Source organism: Electrophorus electricus, chromosome 11, assembly GCF_013358815.1.
Source record: "Electrophorus electricus isolate fEleEle1 chromosome 11, fEleEle1.pri, whole genome shotgun sequence".
Lineage (NCBI taxonomy): Eukaryota > Metazoa > Chordata > Actinopteri > Gymnotiformes > Gymnotidae > Electrophorus > Electrophorus electricus.
This window is the reverse complement of record NC_049545.1, coordinates 11492231-11511539: the sequence shown is the minus strand read 5'-3', so window position 1 is coordinate 11511539 and position 19309 is coordinate 11492231. Positions and strand designations below refer to the sequence as shown.

The following is a 19309-nucleotide window of genomic DNA, read 5'->3' as shown; positions in this document are numbered from 1 at the left end:
TATATATATATTAAAAAAAAAAAAAAAAATAAAAAAAAAAAAATATATATATATATATATATATATATATATATATATATATATATATATATATATATATATATATATGTTTCCGTACAATCAGAAAACCAACAATACAACACTGAAAATCCCATACAGAGTGCGTCTTCGTGGGGTTTTTTTTATGTTGCGCCCTTTTGTGGACCTAGATTTGGAGCCTTTGAAAGGTACAGGTAATAGGGTGGTAACACAGGTTGACTGACAGCGAAGGCATCACCAATGTGATGGGCAAGTTAACAAAACTGGTTGTACCCATTTGAACTGCACTCCAACAGATGAACCAGAACTACCAAAGCATGAACTAAACCGCGAAACTGAAATAAGTTCCAGCGGCACATTAATACAAATTTCAAATGGCTTATTTTCTGAATTTGGATAAAGTGTCAAAACCATAGTTTAAAAAAAATGATACTGTTAGCTGTGTTAGCTCCTTGAGACATTTTGCTTGTGAAAATGATAGTAATTAATGAAAATAGGAAAACAAAAAGTTGTGGTTTACAATAAAGGTCGAGGTCTGCATTAACCAAACAAAGCTGGCTGAAGATCATGGCACATAAAAATGGAGGTTCTAAGCTTGATTAAAAGCAGACTGTAAACACGGCACCAGGAGAACGAGACAAACCGGTACACTAGGGACAGGTGAAACAGAGCAACTCATGGAAATGACCACTGGGTGCTAGCGAGAGGTTGAAGAGTCTCTTCCCTAATGGTCAAAGAACATTCTACTATGGTGTCCCCACAATGACCTCCAAAGATAAGAGGTTATGAGATCAAAGCTGAACAGAGGATCACATGTGAAGAAAAAAGGATCCTTTTTTCTGCCTGTAGTGAGTGGAGATATGAGAAGCAGGATCCTGTTCTGCGGTCATGAACTGGTAAGCCCCCGATGTGATAGGTCACCATGGCGAATGAGGACTGTGCCAGGGGTGGGCACCATGGCCACTCAGAACAGCTGGATCATTGACTCTCGCGACTTGCCAACACCAATCCATTTCACTGTAGCAGATGAGGGAACAGTTAATAAATGACTGCAGTTGCAAACTTAGAAGACATCATGTGTTACGTATATGAATCACAAGCACCAAATCTTCAGCGAAACAGGTGATCAATTAAGGTAATCTAGTTGAAATGAGAGGAAGTCCAGTCCCCTACCAGGCACCCCCAGGTGTTCTTCGATGAAGCGAACATATTTCTGCGCATTTTCTGGAAGCTCTTCGAAGGTTCTGGCAGCTGAGGTGTCACTGTTCCAGCCAGGTAAGATCACATACTGCACCTCAACCCTGTGCAACACCTCCTGATTGGCTGCCAAAAAAAAAAGTCTCCTTAAGACTTTGAAGTTTTTTCTTAAGGTTTCAAAGTCTTTTGAGAGAGAGATTATATATATATATTATATATATATATATATATAATATATATATAAAAAAGAAAAGACACCTCAAGAGTACTCAGAGGACTCTTAATAGTCAACAGAGCCAACAGTGTATATGTATATTAAAAAAGTGAACTTCTAAGAGCATGTAATTTTAAAACAGGACACAGCATTATGTGAAATGTAGTTTGGCTGCTCACCAGGGAAATGTGGTATGGATTCATTGTCTACCTTGTAGGCCACACCAATTTTGATCTCAGGGAAGATGTCCAAAATGTCCAATTTGGTTAAAGCTATGCTAAAGAGGACACACATGCATGTTAGAAAAAGGCACTTCACATAACACTTCCTACAACTTCAATTTCATTTCAACAAAACCTGTAAAATCTCTCTGGTGAATATATCTTCCAGTTATACGATGATCTGAAATTTGTAAAATTTTGCATTAAATTGTTTTGCAACAGCTGATTTATATTTGAAAGTTTAGTTTTTTATTTAATAACAGTGACATTTATTAATAGTAACATAAAATGCATGTTAAACTATAAAAGTACAGCCAAATTGGAGATGCAACATTTCATAAAACAAACACAATAAGGAGAAGAAGAAAAACAATGAACACAGAACTGAAACTGACAGATGGAACGAGACAGGGACTCACGCTGTGAAGCCATTAATCATGTGGGCATATCTGACAAGCACCAGATCCAGCCAACCACATCTCCTCTTGCGGCCAGTGGTCACACCCACCTCCTTCCCTCTTGTCTGAAGCAGCTCCCCAATTTCCTTAAAAGGCAGGCATACAGTAAAACAAACTCTGACTTCCTCACAATTAATGTAAGAAAATTGTCATATTCTCAAAATCACACTATCCTCCACTAGATGGAGATGTCAAGCACTTAGAAGACAGTAAAATACATAAAATAAGAGGCTGGTTTACATACCAAAGGAATATTCTTAAAATAAGAACTGACTGTATATGTTATGCAATGTAAAGACTTGAGAGTCTTGGGGAAGGCCATACCCAATAACAAAATGGTACGGATAAGCTCAAAATGCACACGGTCACAGCTGGATGAAGATCACGGTAGATTTGGTAGACACGAAGCGGGGTTTGATTAATTTCAGATTGACCTGTGTCGTTGACATCAGCGTCTGTATGCAATGCAGACAGCGCTCTCTCAAAGAGAGACACTGTAACTGCACACTACCCATGACCGTCAGTCTGCTGTAGCCGTGTGACTGGTAGTTTCCTTTCTTTGAACTTCTGCCATATTTACCCACCATCTCCCCCTACCACTACATGCCCACATCAATGTCTACAAGTGGTCAGATGTGCTGTTCACACCAGTGATTGATATATGCCTGACCGAATGGCGCACAAAAGCATGTCCTCACGTTGCTCTGTTCCGAGGGGAAGGCCCCGATGCCCACTCGCGTCGTGTAGGCCTTGACGACACCATACACCTCTCCCACGTTGTGGGGAGGCATGCCCAGACCCGTGCATACCCCACCCACGGTGCAGTTGGACGAGGTTACAAATGGGTACGTTCCTGAAATTACAGAACGGCATCAGGGCTGTGGCGTCTGTCATGCTGGGGACGCTTTCAGGCCAGGTGACAGGACAACAATCAGGAGCTAACCCAACCAGTGTCTGTTAACTCAACTGCTCCGCATTGCGTTTCAAAACTTGTGAGTAAAATGTCAAAGATGTACAAATGTTATTACCTCAAGGACACAAAACCATTGTTATTTTTAAAAAATCAGATACAATTTGAAGACTATAATGTGAACATCTACATACTATTCAAGAACACTTGTCCACAAGATTTCCTTTGATGTCAAATAGATCAGATAACAAGTGCCTTACTAATGATGCATCAGTTATAGCACAGATTGTTTTTCAATACAATATGCTCTCTACAAACTGTCTCTTTACACAAACCGCTTTTGTGTGAATGTCATGGCTAAGTAGTTATAGACTTTGCCAAACAGACTTTAAGGGCCTCCAAGTTCTGCAAAGTGTCAAATCACCTAGCAACCCTGGATTTTGACTATACTTGCTTGCTCAATTATAATGCTTAAAACTTTCCTAAGCCCTTTAATCCATTTGGAGGCTGCGGCCCCATTTATATCATAGCAACCTGTGCTGTGGATAAACATACACATGGTGGAGGTGACCACTATTGAAGGCATATAAAGTGTGCGTGCGTGCGTGTGTGTGTGTCTAAGTTGTATGATACTTCAGGTGCATCACTCACATCTAAACTTTGATTTTTGATGAAACTCACCAGCTAAAAGAGAGATGACTTGTCAGCTAGCTTTCAAAAAGGAATCACTTGGTTAATATGATTCATTTGAACAAGGTCAGGACTGTAACGTCACTGTTCTTGTCCTTCAAAGGTTGTTACAGAGTTGAGCTGTAGTGACAGTCTAGGTGACTCACCAAAGTCAATGTCCAGCAGGGCAGCATTGGCACCTTCCACCAGGATCTTTTTAGGAGACCCATGCAGAGCCTCATACATGAAGAACACGCCATCCCTCACCATAGGCTTTATTCTCTCCACGTACGCCTGACAGAAACAGCACACTACTCTCACTACTCACACATGGGCAACAGTATGCAAACGCTGCCCCTTGAGATCACTCTTTCAACATCAATTTGCTTGCACTTACACCCAGTAAACCCCAGTGTCGAGCTTATGAACTGAGAGAAGCCACAAACTGTAAATGGCATATACGCCAGGGTGTGAATGTGTGAATGTGAGAGTGTGACAGAGTGCAGGCCCAAGCTCACACATGGCAAGGACAGTTGAGACAGACTTGGTTATTTCACATCTTACAAATGCATGTTGCATTAGTGCACTGCAATTACATTACACTCTAAAATTAGGCTTAAGTAACGTAACTAACTACATATGTAGGTTATTCTGCTACTTGTGTCCAATAGGTTTGGGCAAGTATTAGGAATTATGATGTATGTTTGGGCTGCATGATTTCATCAATTTTCAATTATATTGGTATATAGTGCAGGTGCGGTATGCCTAACAATACATTAAAAATAATGATGAACTGTTGGTGGAATGTGGTTGAAGACCACATTTGTTGGATCATGTAAATGCTGTTATTAATCCAGACACCCTCAGAACATGCATGTGGAGTGGTCAAGATGCTCAAAGCAAGCAATAAAAAATAACTGATCTAATAGAGTACTCATTTGCGATATCAGTACTGCAATGGCCAATACAATAACAATTAAACAAATTATACGCACTCTAAAGAGAATAAGTGATGCACCTCAAAAATGCTCAGTGAGAGAAAGAAATATTCATACTGTTTTTTTGTTATTTCTTCACATTTATGCTGTTATTGCATAGGTGACTTTTACTGTGTTTCACAGGCAGTCACTGATGGAAGACCCATTATACCCAGAGCATATTACAAAACTAAGAACTATGGTTTGATTGCATACATGAACAAGGCTGAGCTCAGCTGGATCCCTGCGATTAGGCAGCTCACCTTGAGTTTCTCCAACTCCCCATCAATGTCTATCTCCAGTGATGGGTACATAGACTTGTACTGCCAGGCCAAGTTTTTATATCTATGAGAGACAACAAAAAATGGAAAATAAATCAATGCACAGATAATAAAATGGAATGGGACATCTGATTACAGACTACTATGACATGACAAGAGTCTAATTTTCATTAATGGTCTTAAAGAAATGGCTGAAATGTACACAACAACTTTAGTTACCTTAAGTGTAATCAATAGGCAAGACATGCATGGCTCATCAATTTTTTTGCCCTAGTTTTCACTAGAACTACAAGACTAATGTAGCAAACAATTATTATGCTAACAAACTTACAAACAACAAATAGTATTATTCAAACTACTACATTTGAGATGGGTTGGAAACCATCCCTGAACTGTTCCTTTAAAGCTATATTGCCTTAAGTAGTGCTAACAATTAGATGGGCAACCAGTTAGAATAACACTACAATAACAAACAACCATGGAATGACAGATCAACCAGTATGACAGTTGTTAAAAACTCTAAAGAGATTTAGTTTGTACATATTTATGGCCCTTGGGTATCAAGTTTTGAACAGAATCTGAAGGAGTAAAAGAGTAAATGGTTAGGACAAACCCTCACCTTTCCGAAAACTGTTGAAAGTCAGACAGAAGGTCACATATTCGCAGACCACTCCTGGCCGCCTTGGCTGAATACACTGGGCCAATGCCCTTTTTCGTTGTTCCTAAACTGGAAGGGGAGAAAGAGGTGAACCCAAGCATCAACAAAACACAAATTCTCACTGGATAAGCATGTGTTTGACCTTAAAAGCATAAAGAAGAGACATTTTCTCTTGTACCCAATCCATCCAGCAGGTAGTCACACCTGCTCTGAGCATGTGTGTGTATGTATATGTGTGTGTGTGTGTGTGTGTGTGTGTGTGTGTGTGTGTGTGTGTGTGTGTGTGTGTGTGTGCGCGTCTCTCTCTCCATCCCTGGGTGTTTACTTTTTGCCAGCTTGTTGCTGTCTCTCCTGCTCCTGAACTCCATCTACAGCTTGATGGAAATCAAACACTGTGGACAGAGTGGGGACACGGCGGTGACACAGTGCAATACTGCACACAACAGACAAGATCTCTGCAGTCTAAACACAACATGCTCACAGACGTTACTAAAGCAACTGTTACAACAATTGGCTTGGATTTGACAGAGATCTTTATTCTATTGTGCCATTCACTACACTAATCTCCTCTGGGAACTGGTTTGAAATCATTAAAGTGAAGACAACATAATAAATTTGAACTTGTACCTGCATATAAAATCTGCATTACTCAAGCATAATTATAGTGTTAGCAAGGTCACTGTTCAGGTGTAGGTAATATAAGAAAGGAGATCAGAATAGGTTTAGAGAAGCTCCAGCTCAGAATTACAGACAATCTATTACATCTTGATTGAGATGCAATCTAAAACAAAGGAGTCACACATTAAAAGACAGATTACACAAATTGAGAATACTTCATTGAACAAATCCTCTAAACATATTGAAATGGCTCTTTGATACCGAACAAGACTTCCCCATTTATGCTAGCCACATGGAACTGACAGACATGACCAAGCGAAGCACAGGTCATATACAGTACACGGTATCAGGCATATGAATGTCACAGGGTGACATTTAAACAAACAAGGATCTGTGTTGTGCTGCCTATGAGCAAACAGGGACGTGGCAGCTTACCAATGTGGGCGCGGTCGGAGATGACAAGCCTGTTTTCCCAGCCCTCCAGACCTAAAAGCACATACCACAACTCTTCTGTTAGCATTCTCAAACGCACAGCTCCACAGAGACAGGCTGCTGAGAACAGACATAGACCCACGCCTCAGACAAACGCACACACGCACACGCACGCACGCACGCGCACACACACACGCGCGCACGCACGCACGCACACGCACACACACACACACACACGCACACACCTTTTCCCTTCCGTACATTCTTCTCGGCCTCCTCAAAGAGGCCAGGGAGGTGAATGACTACTCCATTACCTATGGTGAAAGTCAAAAGTGTACGTAAGTGACTCATTATTCCAGGCACAATTGATCACAGGACCACAAGAGAAAAAAAATCCTCTCTTGACCACTACATATGACAAGTTAGATAGAAAGATAGCTACTCAGACATAAATGTTAACCTGCCCATAAGGAAAACAGTACTGTGGTAATAGTGATCATCATTATCTCAACCATAATGTTTGTTTATCAGGAGGCTCGGACTGAGCGGAAGGTCCTGCAGATATGTTTACATCTGTGCTCTCTCATGGGCCTTCTGCTCACAGAGGACTGCTAAGAGTTCTCGGAATTCAACTGCATGCATTAGTGTGATAAAAATGCATGTCTATATATAGGAAAGTAGACCATGTACATTACATTATTACTTCTTTGCAAATACAGCAGTTGCAGACACATAAATCAGATAACCATTATTAAAATAAGTCCCTGCAGATGAATCACACAGTCTGCCTTAAGGTATAGAGCTGAAATAAGAGTGAGGGAATAACACAAATACAGTTTACACAGTAAAGTGCGCTGAATGATAATGGCAGAGTGTAACGCAGTAAAGGATCCCCTCATTTTTACTGAAGCGTACATGCTCACCAATAAAAGCGGTGACCTTGGGGTTGATAATGCCACTAGGTAACAGATGAAAGTCATACTCCACAGAGTCAACCACAACCGTGTGTCCTGCATTGTTGCCACCCTACAGAAACAGAATCCAAATAACAGAATGATTAATAAAACAGGTTTTCTTCAGACAACACCCATATTTTTCTGAGAATCCGTAAATAACACAGTTCCCATAGAACTCCTCCTTACCTGCCTTAACATGTTATAAAATAAAATAATAATTTACATAGCAAGTGTCTAAATAAATCTTGTGTCTTTACATAGTAAATCCAGTGTCATCAATACAATGTATATTATTTCAGTATTTTTGGCAAATAAAATCCCTTATATATTTTACTTAAGTTTTAAGTTAAAGCTCAGGAACTTTATCAAATTGAAATAGGTCATTGTTGGTGAATTCTGGTACGCGTGTTAATGGCTAATGGAATAAAATGTAAAAAAGTATCCACAAATAATGTGTTTCTTGGTTTGGTACACCAAGTGTCTAGCATTGTAAGACAAATGCTTTTTGTAAGACAAACGATGTTTTCAGGCATTCATTATTAATTGGTTTTCTCTCTGTTCCTTTCTGGATACAATTCTGCTGATTAACAGCTTGATCTAACTAATGCACAAAGTGTAATAATGAATGACAGCAATCTTTCTCAATTAGCAAATAGTGGCAACATCTTGGTAATGGCATAGGAAGACAATAGCACAGGGAAACTGTCAACTCCATGGTAATGAACACAGAGAACACAGACATTTTGGATCTATAAAGAACATTGTTTGAGATATTAATAATCCAGATGTTCCCTAGAACAGTACTCAAATAATAATAAGTAGGAAGAAGGAATACCGAGTAGAGTAGCAAGCAGTTTGTGTTCTGCTGCTGGAAATGCAGGATTTCTATGTTGCATCACAACCTAGAGTTATAAACCTGCATGAACACTTTGCTAAGGGTGAAATTCCTCCTCAGCTTTTAGCCTAGTGTAAAACAGCAGTCACAGTATACAGACACAGTAAAAGACAGAAACAGACCACTACACTTGCGAGACCATGAAGGACTACTCTGTTATTTCTATGAATACAAATGCATTACATTGACAACCTAATAATAAAAAAAAAAGTAAAACTTTAGTGTTTTGGGACAGAACAGCTAAATCTTCATTATAAAGAGCCATAGTCCCACAATCTCCCCACATCTTTCCTTTTCACTGTGCTTGCTTGATTATGCAAATGTTTACTGTACTTACATATCCATAACCACAATCAAACATGTTAGTTAGAAAGGTGGCCATATCTGGCCTCCTTTTCATATATTGGATAAGTACACTATGTGCCTAAAGAGTAGGGTAAACATAGATTATGTACACACATTTGGCATGCAAACTGTCCCCATGCACAGATATCAAGTGTCCTCGTGTGTCAGTGCGTCAGCACTGACTTCATGGAAGGTCTGAGAGGGCTCCTTACTAAGCACTTCCAATAAATCAGTTTGCGTAAATCAAATTTGTGTTTTTTTCCGCTTTACTTCGCAAGGAGAAGAGCCAAGCTATTCCCGGTCAATCCCAGGAATATGAGATTACTCTCCTTTTTATTTGCATTTACAATATGCCTGAAGCATTGCACCCACAAGAGCCACATGATACCTTTTACATAACAGCTCTCAATACATGGAAGCACCTAAAAAATAACTAATCTCTAGAATCAGTTATACAACTTTATAATGAAAGAAAGTCATCTTATGTTGATTAAAGCTTAAACAATACCTCACTACACATCAGATATAAGCAATGCCACATCGCATAAGGAAAGAGTGGATATCAGAAGTGGCTAAATATAGAAGTGGGCAGCAATTAAAGGGGCCAAACACTATGGAATGCAAATGGAGTATAAAGCTTTAAAGTATGAGGCGGATGAAGCTTTGAATGTAAAACAGCAGCAAAGGTAAGACCTGAGAAGAAGCTACCAGAGCATTCCATATTACCATAGTTTGAAGTGATGGGTTCGGAAGCTGAAATGCACAAATGACCCATCAGCTAAGAGAGACATCCTGCCTTAGTGATAAAGCACCACTCAGCTCCTAAAGGCATGCTTGATACATTGTTTCTTACATAGAAATTAAGAGAACTGGCAGAACTGCCATGCATTTTAAGAGTTTTAAGAACTCTCTCTTTGCATTCAGAATTTGCTCTTGTATTAGGGAACATTAAAATAAGTAATGAAGAAAATCATAATCATTTTTAATTAAGGATCATTTAAAAAACAAACATATTTCTTGGCAGGACCCAACAAGAACTATATTACCAATAGAAGGCACATATGCTGTGGTATATTAAAAGTGCAAAGACAAAGGAATTAAACTGTACCTTGTTTTACAAATCATAAACAAGGTTTTGGCTATTAAAAGAGATATCTTGGCTCAAATGAGATATTAAATTGATCTGCTTTGTTTAATAAAAGTCAAATTAATTTTACAGTTTGTGAACACAAATCAAGAGGTAAGAAAGCAATTAAAAACAGTTAAAAACAAAAAACTCACTTATTCATAATTCCCACTTATAACCCATATAATAATTATATTGTCCAGTCACATGTCACTAGACATCAGGCTGTGTTGGATGACTTTTATATTGCAAACCTCACAGGCTAAAAGTAGCCTCCTATGACTGATCTGAAGCAACATGGGTCCTAGTAGAGAATAAAGGCCCACGCCTACAGTGGGATAGGTGGCAGGTTTGCCAAATTATCATCTGCACTAGTCTCTATAAAACCCACCTCAAACTACTGGAAGAGCATGTCAAATAAATTGGTTTCTACATTCCTAAGTTTCTTGCCTATATGAGGCATTTGACCTAAAATCATGGCACTATACACTCTATATAATAATATTTTCAAAATCCAAAACAATAATTATTTTATTTAAGTTTAGAGCATTAGAGCATTTTTTTCTCAGTTTATTCCTTGGGACTCACACACCACATTTTTCATAGCTAGAAAAACCTGTATTAGGGTTTACCCCAATCTGGGAGGTTGGATACAGCAAAAATGTGGTCAATCTGGTGAGTCCCATGGGGACTCACTTTAAAGAAATAATACTTTACAGCATCAGGGAGCTCTATTGATGTACAATTTCAGAGCATGCCAGCATACTTCACTATGGTATGAACTATGGTATGATAGGCTAGAGCACGTCCATATAGCCTCACTGCGTGCATCATTGCTACATAATCCAGTATTAACCAGCTGGTGGCATTTCAGGTTTCTTCCTTATTTTTCTTTCTTTTTTTTTTTCTTTTCTTTTTTTTAAACAAAAGCCATCTTGCTAATTTCCGATCACAACACATTATGCCATCATATCTGTTGCCATGCCTTAGAGGTCTGCACAGGTCCACTCCTGTCAAAAATCGCCAACATTTGTCTTGCTCCCACCACGTATGTTTTGGCCTGCTCCCACCTGCAGTTCCACAAACCAATAAATGACATCCAATATTTGACATGCTCTATTTACAAATAAATTATTTTTCCCTGTGCTAATACAGCTCGCAGACATCAGGTCATTTAAATTTTATTGATAATCATAGGCTGCTTATTCATAATAAACACAACGGAAGAGTTTGAATAAATAAATGCAAACAAATTCAACACATTTTTCTTACGTCTCCTACTTTAAATGTCACTTTATCTTGGAGGTGGAGGACCTTTCTGAAATGTTTTAAACATGTAGAACTAGAACTGGCTACTGTACAACAACACTGATATTTATCACAGCAAGTAAACAGCTGCTGAGTGCTGCGTTCCATTGGCCAGCGCTGTTCCACCGGCTCTTTGGCTCTGTGCCTTAATAAAACCAATCCGCTTGAATACTGACTTTGTGTGAATTGAAGTTATATAGTCCAGCTAAATTGCAAGTATGACTGGAACTTCACTGGAATAGAAAGTAATGAGCTGTCTATAACAACTAATTCATGGCGTAAATATGGCTGACAATAGATTAAAAAAACTGTCGGAATTCATTCAACTATATTATAAAAGTCTTTAGATAAGACAGTAACACAAAGAAATTTGGGTAAAGTTATCAAATAGAATAAGAAATACACAAAATCAGTAAAATAAAACCTTAAAAATAAATTCATATATACATTTCAAACAAATGCATCAACTAAAACAAGGACAGGTTTGAAGTAAGATGAAATGTAGTGAGTAAAATAAATAAAATCCAGTGTCCATCATGCCTTACAGAGAAAGCAGGCCACTCAACCTTAACAGAACGCTCACAATTATGAGTATTATAATTCTTAACTGTAATCCAACATCAAGTATCACCATAATCCAAAGGTACATTGCCTCAATAACCACACTTCTACAATGCCGAGGGAAGCATGTTTCTTATTTTTTATTTTCTGATTTTTCCTCAATTTGTTTCCTAATCACATAATATTTAAAAGTTCTCTTCTCATCGATGCAAATTGCAAAATACATATACTCTGCAACTATATATGCATACCACTTTGATACAGGCCTAAATGGTGAGATCATCATAATGAATAATTTTGGCTCTGGTAAATAACATGAATTTATTTTTATCTGTACCAAGAATGAACTCATAGTTATTGAATTAACTAATAGTTACTGAGTGCAACTTGCAAACCAGAATCAACGGTATCCACAGAACAGTACAAGGTTTTATGATGAGCATATAGATGTATATTATGTACACCACTTGCAGAAGAAAGGTTGCATTAAGTACTTATGTTGCTTTGAAGTTAATAATATTACTTCAGAGAGGGAAAATATTAAAATTGGCACAGCCTTGAAAACAAATATCATTTTTAAAAATAAACAGTACATTTTAAAAAGGGAAACCACAGGTTTTATAACTTAGTAATATTTTGAAAGCTCATTTTTAAAAAAAGGTTGAGGTTTTGTGTGTATATATTTTCAGACATTAGTCATCATATATAAAAATGAAGAAAATCACTCCTAGCTACTCAGATGGACAGAACTTGCTTAAAGTTGTGAATTCTCCCTGCCCTGCACCTTCCTAAACTATCCAATGCTCATTGGTCTAAACCCTCAACTGCATTTATGAATGCATACTTTCAGTTTCTGCACTTATGAATGCATAGTTTTAGTTTCTGCACTTATGAATGCATAGTTTCGGTTTCTGCACTTATGAATGCATAGTTTCGGTTTCTGGATTTATGAATGCATAGTTTCGGTTTCTGCATTTATGAATGCATAGTTTCGGTTTCTGCATTTATGAATGCATAGTTTCAGTACAAACTGTTTGTACACTGTGATTTGGAGAAAGTACCCTGAATATTTGTCAACTCAAAAGAAAGAAAGAAAGAAAGAAAGAAAGAAAGAAAGAAAGAAGGAACAAACAAAGTATCCAACACTTCAAATGCCAGATTGGGTCTTTCAGTATAGCTCAGATAATGAGTCTAAGCCTTAGCCTTAGTAAATAAAGAACACCATTGTTTCTCTTTATCGATACAGCGACAGACACAGTCAGTTGAGGGCTGAACAAACCACAGTATTTAAAAAACTTTCACACATTCAGAATTACAAAATGGTTCCAAATTTGCCAACCAATACTTGGTAACATGCCTTCCACTTATTAAAGATTCCCGCCAATGAAAACCAAGATTTCAATCTTGTTACCATGTTCATGTGTTGTTTTTATGTTAGAAGACGAATCATGAGTGAAATAAGCAGTCAACACCATGCTGAGCATTTTGGATTTGGAACTGCAGTGTACCACTGACCTCACAAACCTAAGGAACCAATCTAGTCAAACTGCAGGATGGGCTCTCCTTATCATTAGCATACTGTTATTGTGAAACGAGGAGTATCAGAGAAGCTAGGTGCCATGTCGGATTTGCAAGTCAAGTTTCACACTACTTTCAAAACAATGGCAGTGACTTGTTCTATTTTCAGTTGCAAAAGGAAAAAAATGTGTATTTCATGCATTAATGTATTTCCAATGTGTCTAAAAATCAGAGAGAGAAACGGGTGCAGATTATTTGCAAAAATCATACCTGGCTTGTAATAAAGCTCTAATTTGTAGCAGCCACTTTGCAGAGCACTCTTTTGAAATTAATTTGAAATTATTTTATTCATGTCCTATGCTGACAGGTCATTTTTATCGTTTGGGGATGTTGATGAAGAAAGTTAGAGCAAGACATTACTCAAAACAGTATGACTTAGAGGATGGCTATATTTGTTATGATAATTCTGAAAGAAAACTTTAGATGACTTTGGGGTTGTTCACAAAGAAAGCATGTCATGATAAAGGTTGCCCTCATTAGCTGTTAGTACAGCTTTAGCAATTCCAGTGCATATGGCACGTGGAGAAAGCCTTTCTTCCACATGTGGTCACCTGTGCAGTACTGTTGTCACCATGAGATCTACCATTCTGCACCCCCAAACCTTTTGGCAAACGCCTCCCACATGTGGTCATATGCATGATCTGTGGTCAAGAAATCAAGCGTTAGCACATTTTGAAAAGACATGCACAACAGCTAATTACATATCATACTACATGGATATGAGGTTGCTTGTTTTGAGATCATTTTATTGGGGAATTGTAAATTGTATCATCTGCTATTCTTTTAAAATGAACATATCTTCATGCGCTGTCACTGTCAATATAATTCCTGCACGCTGTATTCAGTATACTATGTTGTTCAAAGCGGAACATCTGGATGTTTATCGTTATCAAGGTAGTTAACTTGTCAGAGGTCGCAATTGGGAATAAGTTTGTCTAACATTAACAACACATTATTAGTGGTTAACTATTAACTACAACGCAGTCAAGCCGGAGTCTCACATTGTCTTTTACTGTTACATTTCTAACACTCTAGAGAGCATTGTGGGTGGCCTTCTTCTTAGTCCGTTTCAGGTTTGAACATGTATGGCTGAATTACTCCAATAGGTGAGCTCAAGCTGCAGGAGAGTGGCAGAAGGGTGGCTGGAGATAGAAGTGGGGACTATACTGAATGAATTATATATATATATATATATATATATATATATATATATATATATATATATATATATATATATATATATATATATATATATATATATATATTATATACACACACACACATATATATACACACACACACACACATATACACATACACATACACACACACACACACACATATACATATATATATATATATATATATATATATATATATATATATATATATATATACACACACACACACACACACACACACACACACATATACACATATATATACATATATATATATACATACACATATACATATATATATATATATACACACACACACACACACACACACACACACACACACACACACACACACACACACACACACTGAGAATGTACTGACCAAGCTGTTAGGGTAAAGTAGAATCTGTTATATCCCCAGGGCAAGGCAACAGGTGGGCCACAACAGAAGGACCCACAGAGTACTGCTAAAGCACCCTGACTGGGATAGCAACACTGAACACTCAGAATCTAGACTTTTTAAAAGAAACAGATCTACTACAGTCAACAAATACCATGGTTTCTTTGTTCTGAGCTTTTATGAACACCTCAGACTTACTCAGCTATCGCTATAGAACCAAATGATTTGCAACTGCTCCAAACTGTAAAGATAAATTTGATTAACTTGTCAAATTACATTAACTTATGTTTACTCTTGGGGCCGATACCACAAAAAAAATACTCTGACAAACATTATCTGTCAGTAAACGGCATTAGCCTATGCATAAAAACTGATAGGTTCGTCAATGACATCTGCTCACAGCACACAAAAATGTGTTTGTTAGAGTGCTGTTTGCAAATTTCAAACATTTGCATTACATGTACTGCACATATTGCTGTTGCAATAATGACTAACAATTAATATATTATGCAGCTCTATCTTGACTTGTGGTAACCGAGCCTGCACAAGTGTAGCTCTCAGTCTTTGAGCACTGTTTGTGATTGTCAGAAATAGATCCAAGAAAGGCTCCTGGTGCAGCTTTTTTTTTTTTTTAAGGCACGGTAATGTCTGTGTTCTCACATATACGCACAGTAAACAAGGCATATACTATAAAAAATTACAAGAAATGCATCTTTAATAAATCCTTAGGCTATGCAGAATTCAAACTGCATGGATCTTTGTAGTGGTAGCCTAATTCAACCACACACATCTAGGAACCAGCAAGTAACAGTGTGTCATCATCTAAAGACACAGAACAGCACTTAAAGGTACACTGCAAAACATCTGTATCAAACACCACATTGCGATAAATCATTTTGTTTTGATTTGCAATCATAATGCAGAAATCAATCGCGCAGAAACACTTCTCCCAAAAAACATTCATTTAATACAGTTACAGCGATTAGTAATATATGAGTAATATGCATGATATTCCATTATACCAAACCACTAAAGCACAGAAGCTTTTCCTTAAGCTCATGTGTTGACTGCATGTTTCACCTGCCTTGGCAAAAAATAGAGCGCTCTTTGCCACAGCTGAACAACCGGAGCTAAATTTAATTTGCATCACTATGTCTGTGAGTGAGAAGTGAGTAGTGACTTTTCAATATGTAGCAAGAGATATGTCAGTATGATAGCACATGTTTCATTGATACTTCCTGAAAAGAGAAAACTATGACAGAAATGGTTTTACAGATAGAGTATTTATAATACATACACCGGAAGCATGCAGCCAGTGAAATAAAGAGGTTAGATGACGAAATAACAGTCTTGTATAGGGTTTTTCCCCCAGTGGTAATTTATGAACAGGTTAGTCAAGAGATTAGGATTCCTCAACACACCCGAATACTAGCCTTTCAGGTAAATGTACAGCATTAAATAATATGAACATATCTTCAAACTTTTCACAAGAATCAGAAATGTTGCGCCTATGGTTTTACATCTTGGACTGTCGTGACATACAAAAATGATTGTTTAAAAAAAAAACAAAAAAAAACATATTTTAAAACCATAATGTACATTCTTTGAATGGAAAAGCAAATCCGTGTAGCCTAAAATACTCTTTAGAGGAGAATGAGCTAGCAGGGAAGGCCTAGTGCACCCACCCTGGGGGGATCCAACTAGCTACAAACTTCCAAGTAAACTGCAGGCATTAGCTTAAACATACCAACAGCTAGCTACCTAGCAAGCTAGCACAGTTCATTTAAAGACAAAGGAGAAACAAAAGCTTTTAACTGGCTGTACAGCTAGTGCTTGCATTGTACAACGACTTCAAAACTCAAGGTGACTTTAATCAACGAAGCTGCAATTTGTTAAATGGCATGCGTCCAATGATTTTCCTATTTCCGCTTTCAGATTGGCAGCTATACGACAGAAATAGGTAGTCAGCTAGCTAACGGTTAACTAGCACACAAAGAGTATTAGCTAGCCAGGTTGCCAATTAAATATCCAATGAAACGATGTTCCCAGTACCACAATTTAGTAGGTATCAACGCTTAAGAGATCTCTTTAGCTAACTACATAAAACAGCAAGTAAACGTTAGTCCGCTTGGAGTAAAGCGCGAACCGACCAGTTTTCACATATTCAAGTCTTTAGTAGAAACATTAGCTACCTGACATCTGCAGACAATGTCAGCGTCCTGGGCGAGCAAGTCAACAACCTTCCCCTTGCCTTCGTCGCCCCACTGAGCTCCGAGTACCACAGTCACCTTATTTCCAACGCTCGGACTGGTCACATGTGCGGTACGGTTACCGCCGTGAGATCTGCCATTCTGCGAGCCGGCAGCGTTCCTACTCCCGTAATCTGACATGACAGTACTCTCGTCCTCTGTAGCTCTCAGTGATTCTCCAGCAAGCCTCCTTACTGGGTACAGTAGGCACGGCACAAGTGCGTAACAGGCACGGCCCCCTACATTCACTGCGAACTGCCAGAACACTCACTACCGCAACCTCCTCGCAGTCCCATGTTAATATGTTTCGAAAGTGTGAGTAGACTTGTGTGGATGTTGTACGCGTCAAAACATTCACTCATTGCTGACTCCATATTTGCATTTTAACTCTCGATAGGACCAGAACAGTATATTTAAAACTACCCCATCCATATAATCTCTCCTCTAGATATGACAGATCCCGCTTAGCCGTATTTTTCAGTCTGCTTGTGGGATCTGATAAGCACACAAGAACAGAAGATGTATTTAACCATGAACCTGCTCCAATGACTGTACCCAAACATTATGAATGTATTAAATCAGGTCAGTGATTACAAGTGATTTCATTTTTCTTATAATTATTTTATTGAAAATTTCAACTCTACAGTATGGTTAATGCATAGATAATACTGATTTTCAACCATTCTGCAATCCCAGCTAACTTTCTTTGTACAATTCTTTGGTCCAGCTCTTGTAATTTACAATGTTGACCACATGATGACAGTATATAAACAAATTACAGGATGATCATGTCCCTTTTATCCCAAACTCAATTCTGCAAAATGCGCTGCCCACTCGTTATTTGATTATAAATAATTTCTTTAAGGTAGGCCTAAAAGCTGCTAAATATTTGGAGGGTAACTTTATATGGAGCACACTGATTAATGTGCCACTATCGCAATGTACAGCTACATGAAAAATGATGCTGGACACAACCAACAGATAGAACATCTGTCCTGTGGTATACATTGAGCTTCTTCAAGTATAGCCTACTCTGTCAATTTTTGCAGACTGCCTTAGTGTTACAATTGCAATGCAGCGTGTGGTCCCTGTGCACCTGTAGTTACCTGTAGGCCTGCACCATCTTCACTTCCTCAAATAATCAAACTATGCTAATAACATTTTAGTAGTGGAGTTATTGTTCTTCATTAGATTCCATCACTATTCTTTTGCTGATGTTGGTAAGCATTTTCCTTTTTCTCAGCTAAGTTCATTTCATTTTAACCCATTGCCTTGACTGCTGCCTAGGCACTCAAACACAGTTTAAAAAGAAGCAATATTCTGGTTTTAGAAGGTAATTCTAAAAAGTAATGGTAAATTTACTTTGGCATGGGCTAAACATGTAACACCTAGCCCAGTATCCACCAGCATATCAAATGTGCCTGTTACTTCATGCACAAAAAACACCTGACTTTAGGTTTCTGAGAGCTATGTGTAAAAATATTCACTGGCCAAGTCAAACACATGACTCATGAGTCAAAGGGTTTGTGCTTCCCAGCATGAGTACAAGGCTGCAGGGTGCAGATGTGAAAGAGAGTGGGGGTGAGGGTGGGCCAGAAACTGCCCTGATGCCATGATGGAACATCACTAGGAGAAGATTCCAAGTATGTGATGCTATCGTCATGTCACAGATTTAAGAATGTGAGTAAGAATATTAAATCAAGTATACATCAATAGCTTCTTTATTATAAAATATCAAACATTACCCAGTGCAAACCATTTTCATAGACCATGCCATTTGTGAATGCTAAGCATTTACAAATTATGGCATGATTTAAAAGTGGATGACTGATATAAGTTTTAAAGTGGTTTAAAGGTTTTAAAGTGGATTATTTATAGTATGATAAATAATCCAAAAGCCCTTACTTGAACAAATACTAGAGTCAGAACTCTAGTGCGTTTTATTACTATTAAAATACCTTTGGAGCTTTTTAACATTTTATTTCATCAAATGAAGCAATAAAGTTTCAAGTTTCAAAGTTTTATTTGTCACGTAC

At 37.9% G+C, this 19309-nt stretch overlaps 1 protein-coding gene across 1 annotated transcript; it reads right to left on the bottom strand.

The window, feature by feature from the left end:
- Positions 1 to 114: 114 nt before the first annotated feature.
- On the bottom strand, positions 115 to 17462 carry adss2 (adenylosuccinate synthase 2). Its single transcript, XM_035531262.1, has 13 exons — positions 17217 to 17462; positions 7598 to 7700; positions 6920 to 6988; positions 6678 to 6728; positions 5950 to 6016; positions 5586 to 5693; positions 4949 to 5030; positions 3876 to 4002; positions 2828 to 2982; positions 2091 to 2215; positions 1630 to 1727; positions 1213 to 1362; positions 115 to 1056 (listed from the first exon to the last, which is right to left on the bottom strand). Exons 1-13 carry the CDS (start codon positions 17412 to 17414, stop codon positions 1004 to 1006), a joined length of 1386 nt encoding a protein of 461 aa, XP_035387155.1. The 5' UTR covers positions 17415 to 17462; the 3' UTR covers positions 115 to 1003.
- Positions 17463 to 19309: the final 1847 nt, after the last annotated feature.

Coding starts and splice junctions, on each gene's coding strand:
- adss2 (XM_035531262.1), bottom strand. CDS start 17,414: ATGTCAGATTACGGGAGTAGGAACGCTGCCGGCTCGCAGAATGGCAGA. Junction 7,701..17,216: donor ACATTGTCTGCAGATGTCAG/GTAGCTAATGTT, acceptor CTGTTTCTGTAG/GGTGGCAACAATGCAGGACA. Junction 6,729..6,919: donor GAATGTACGGAAGGGAAAAG/GTGTGTGCGTGT, acceptor ATGTGCTTTTAG/GTCTGGAGGGCTGGGAAAAC.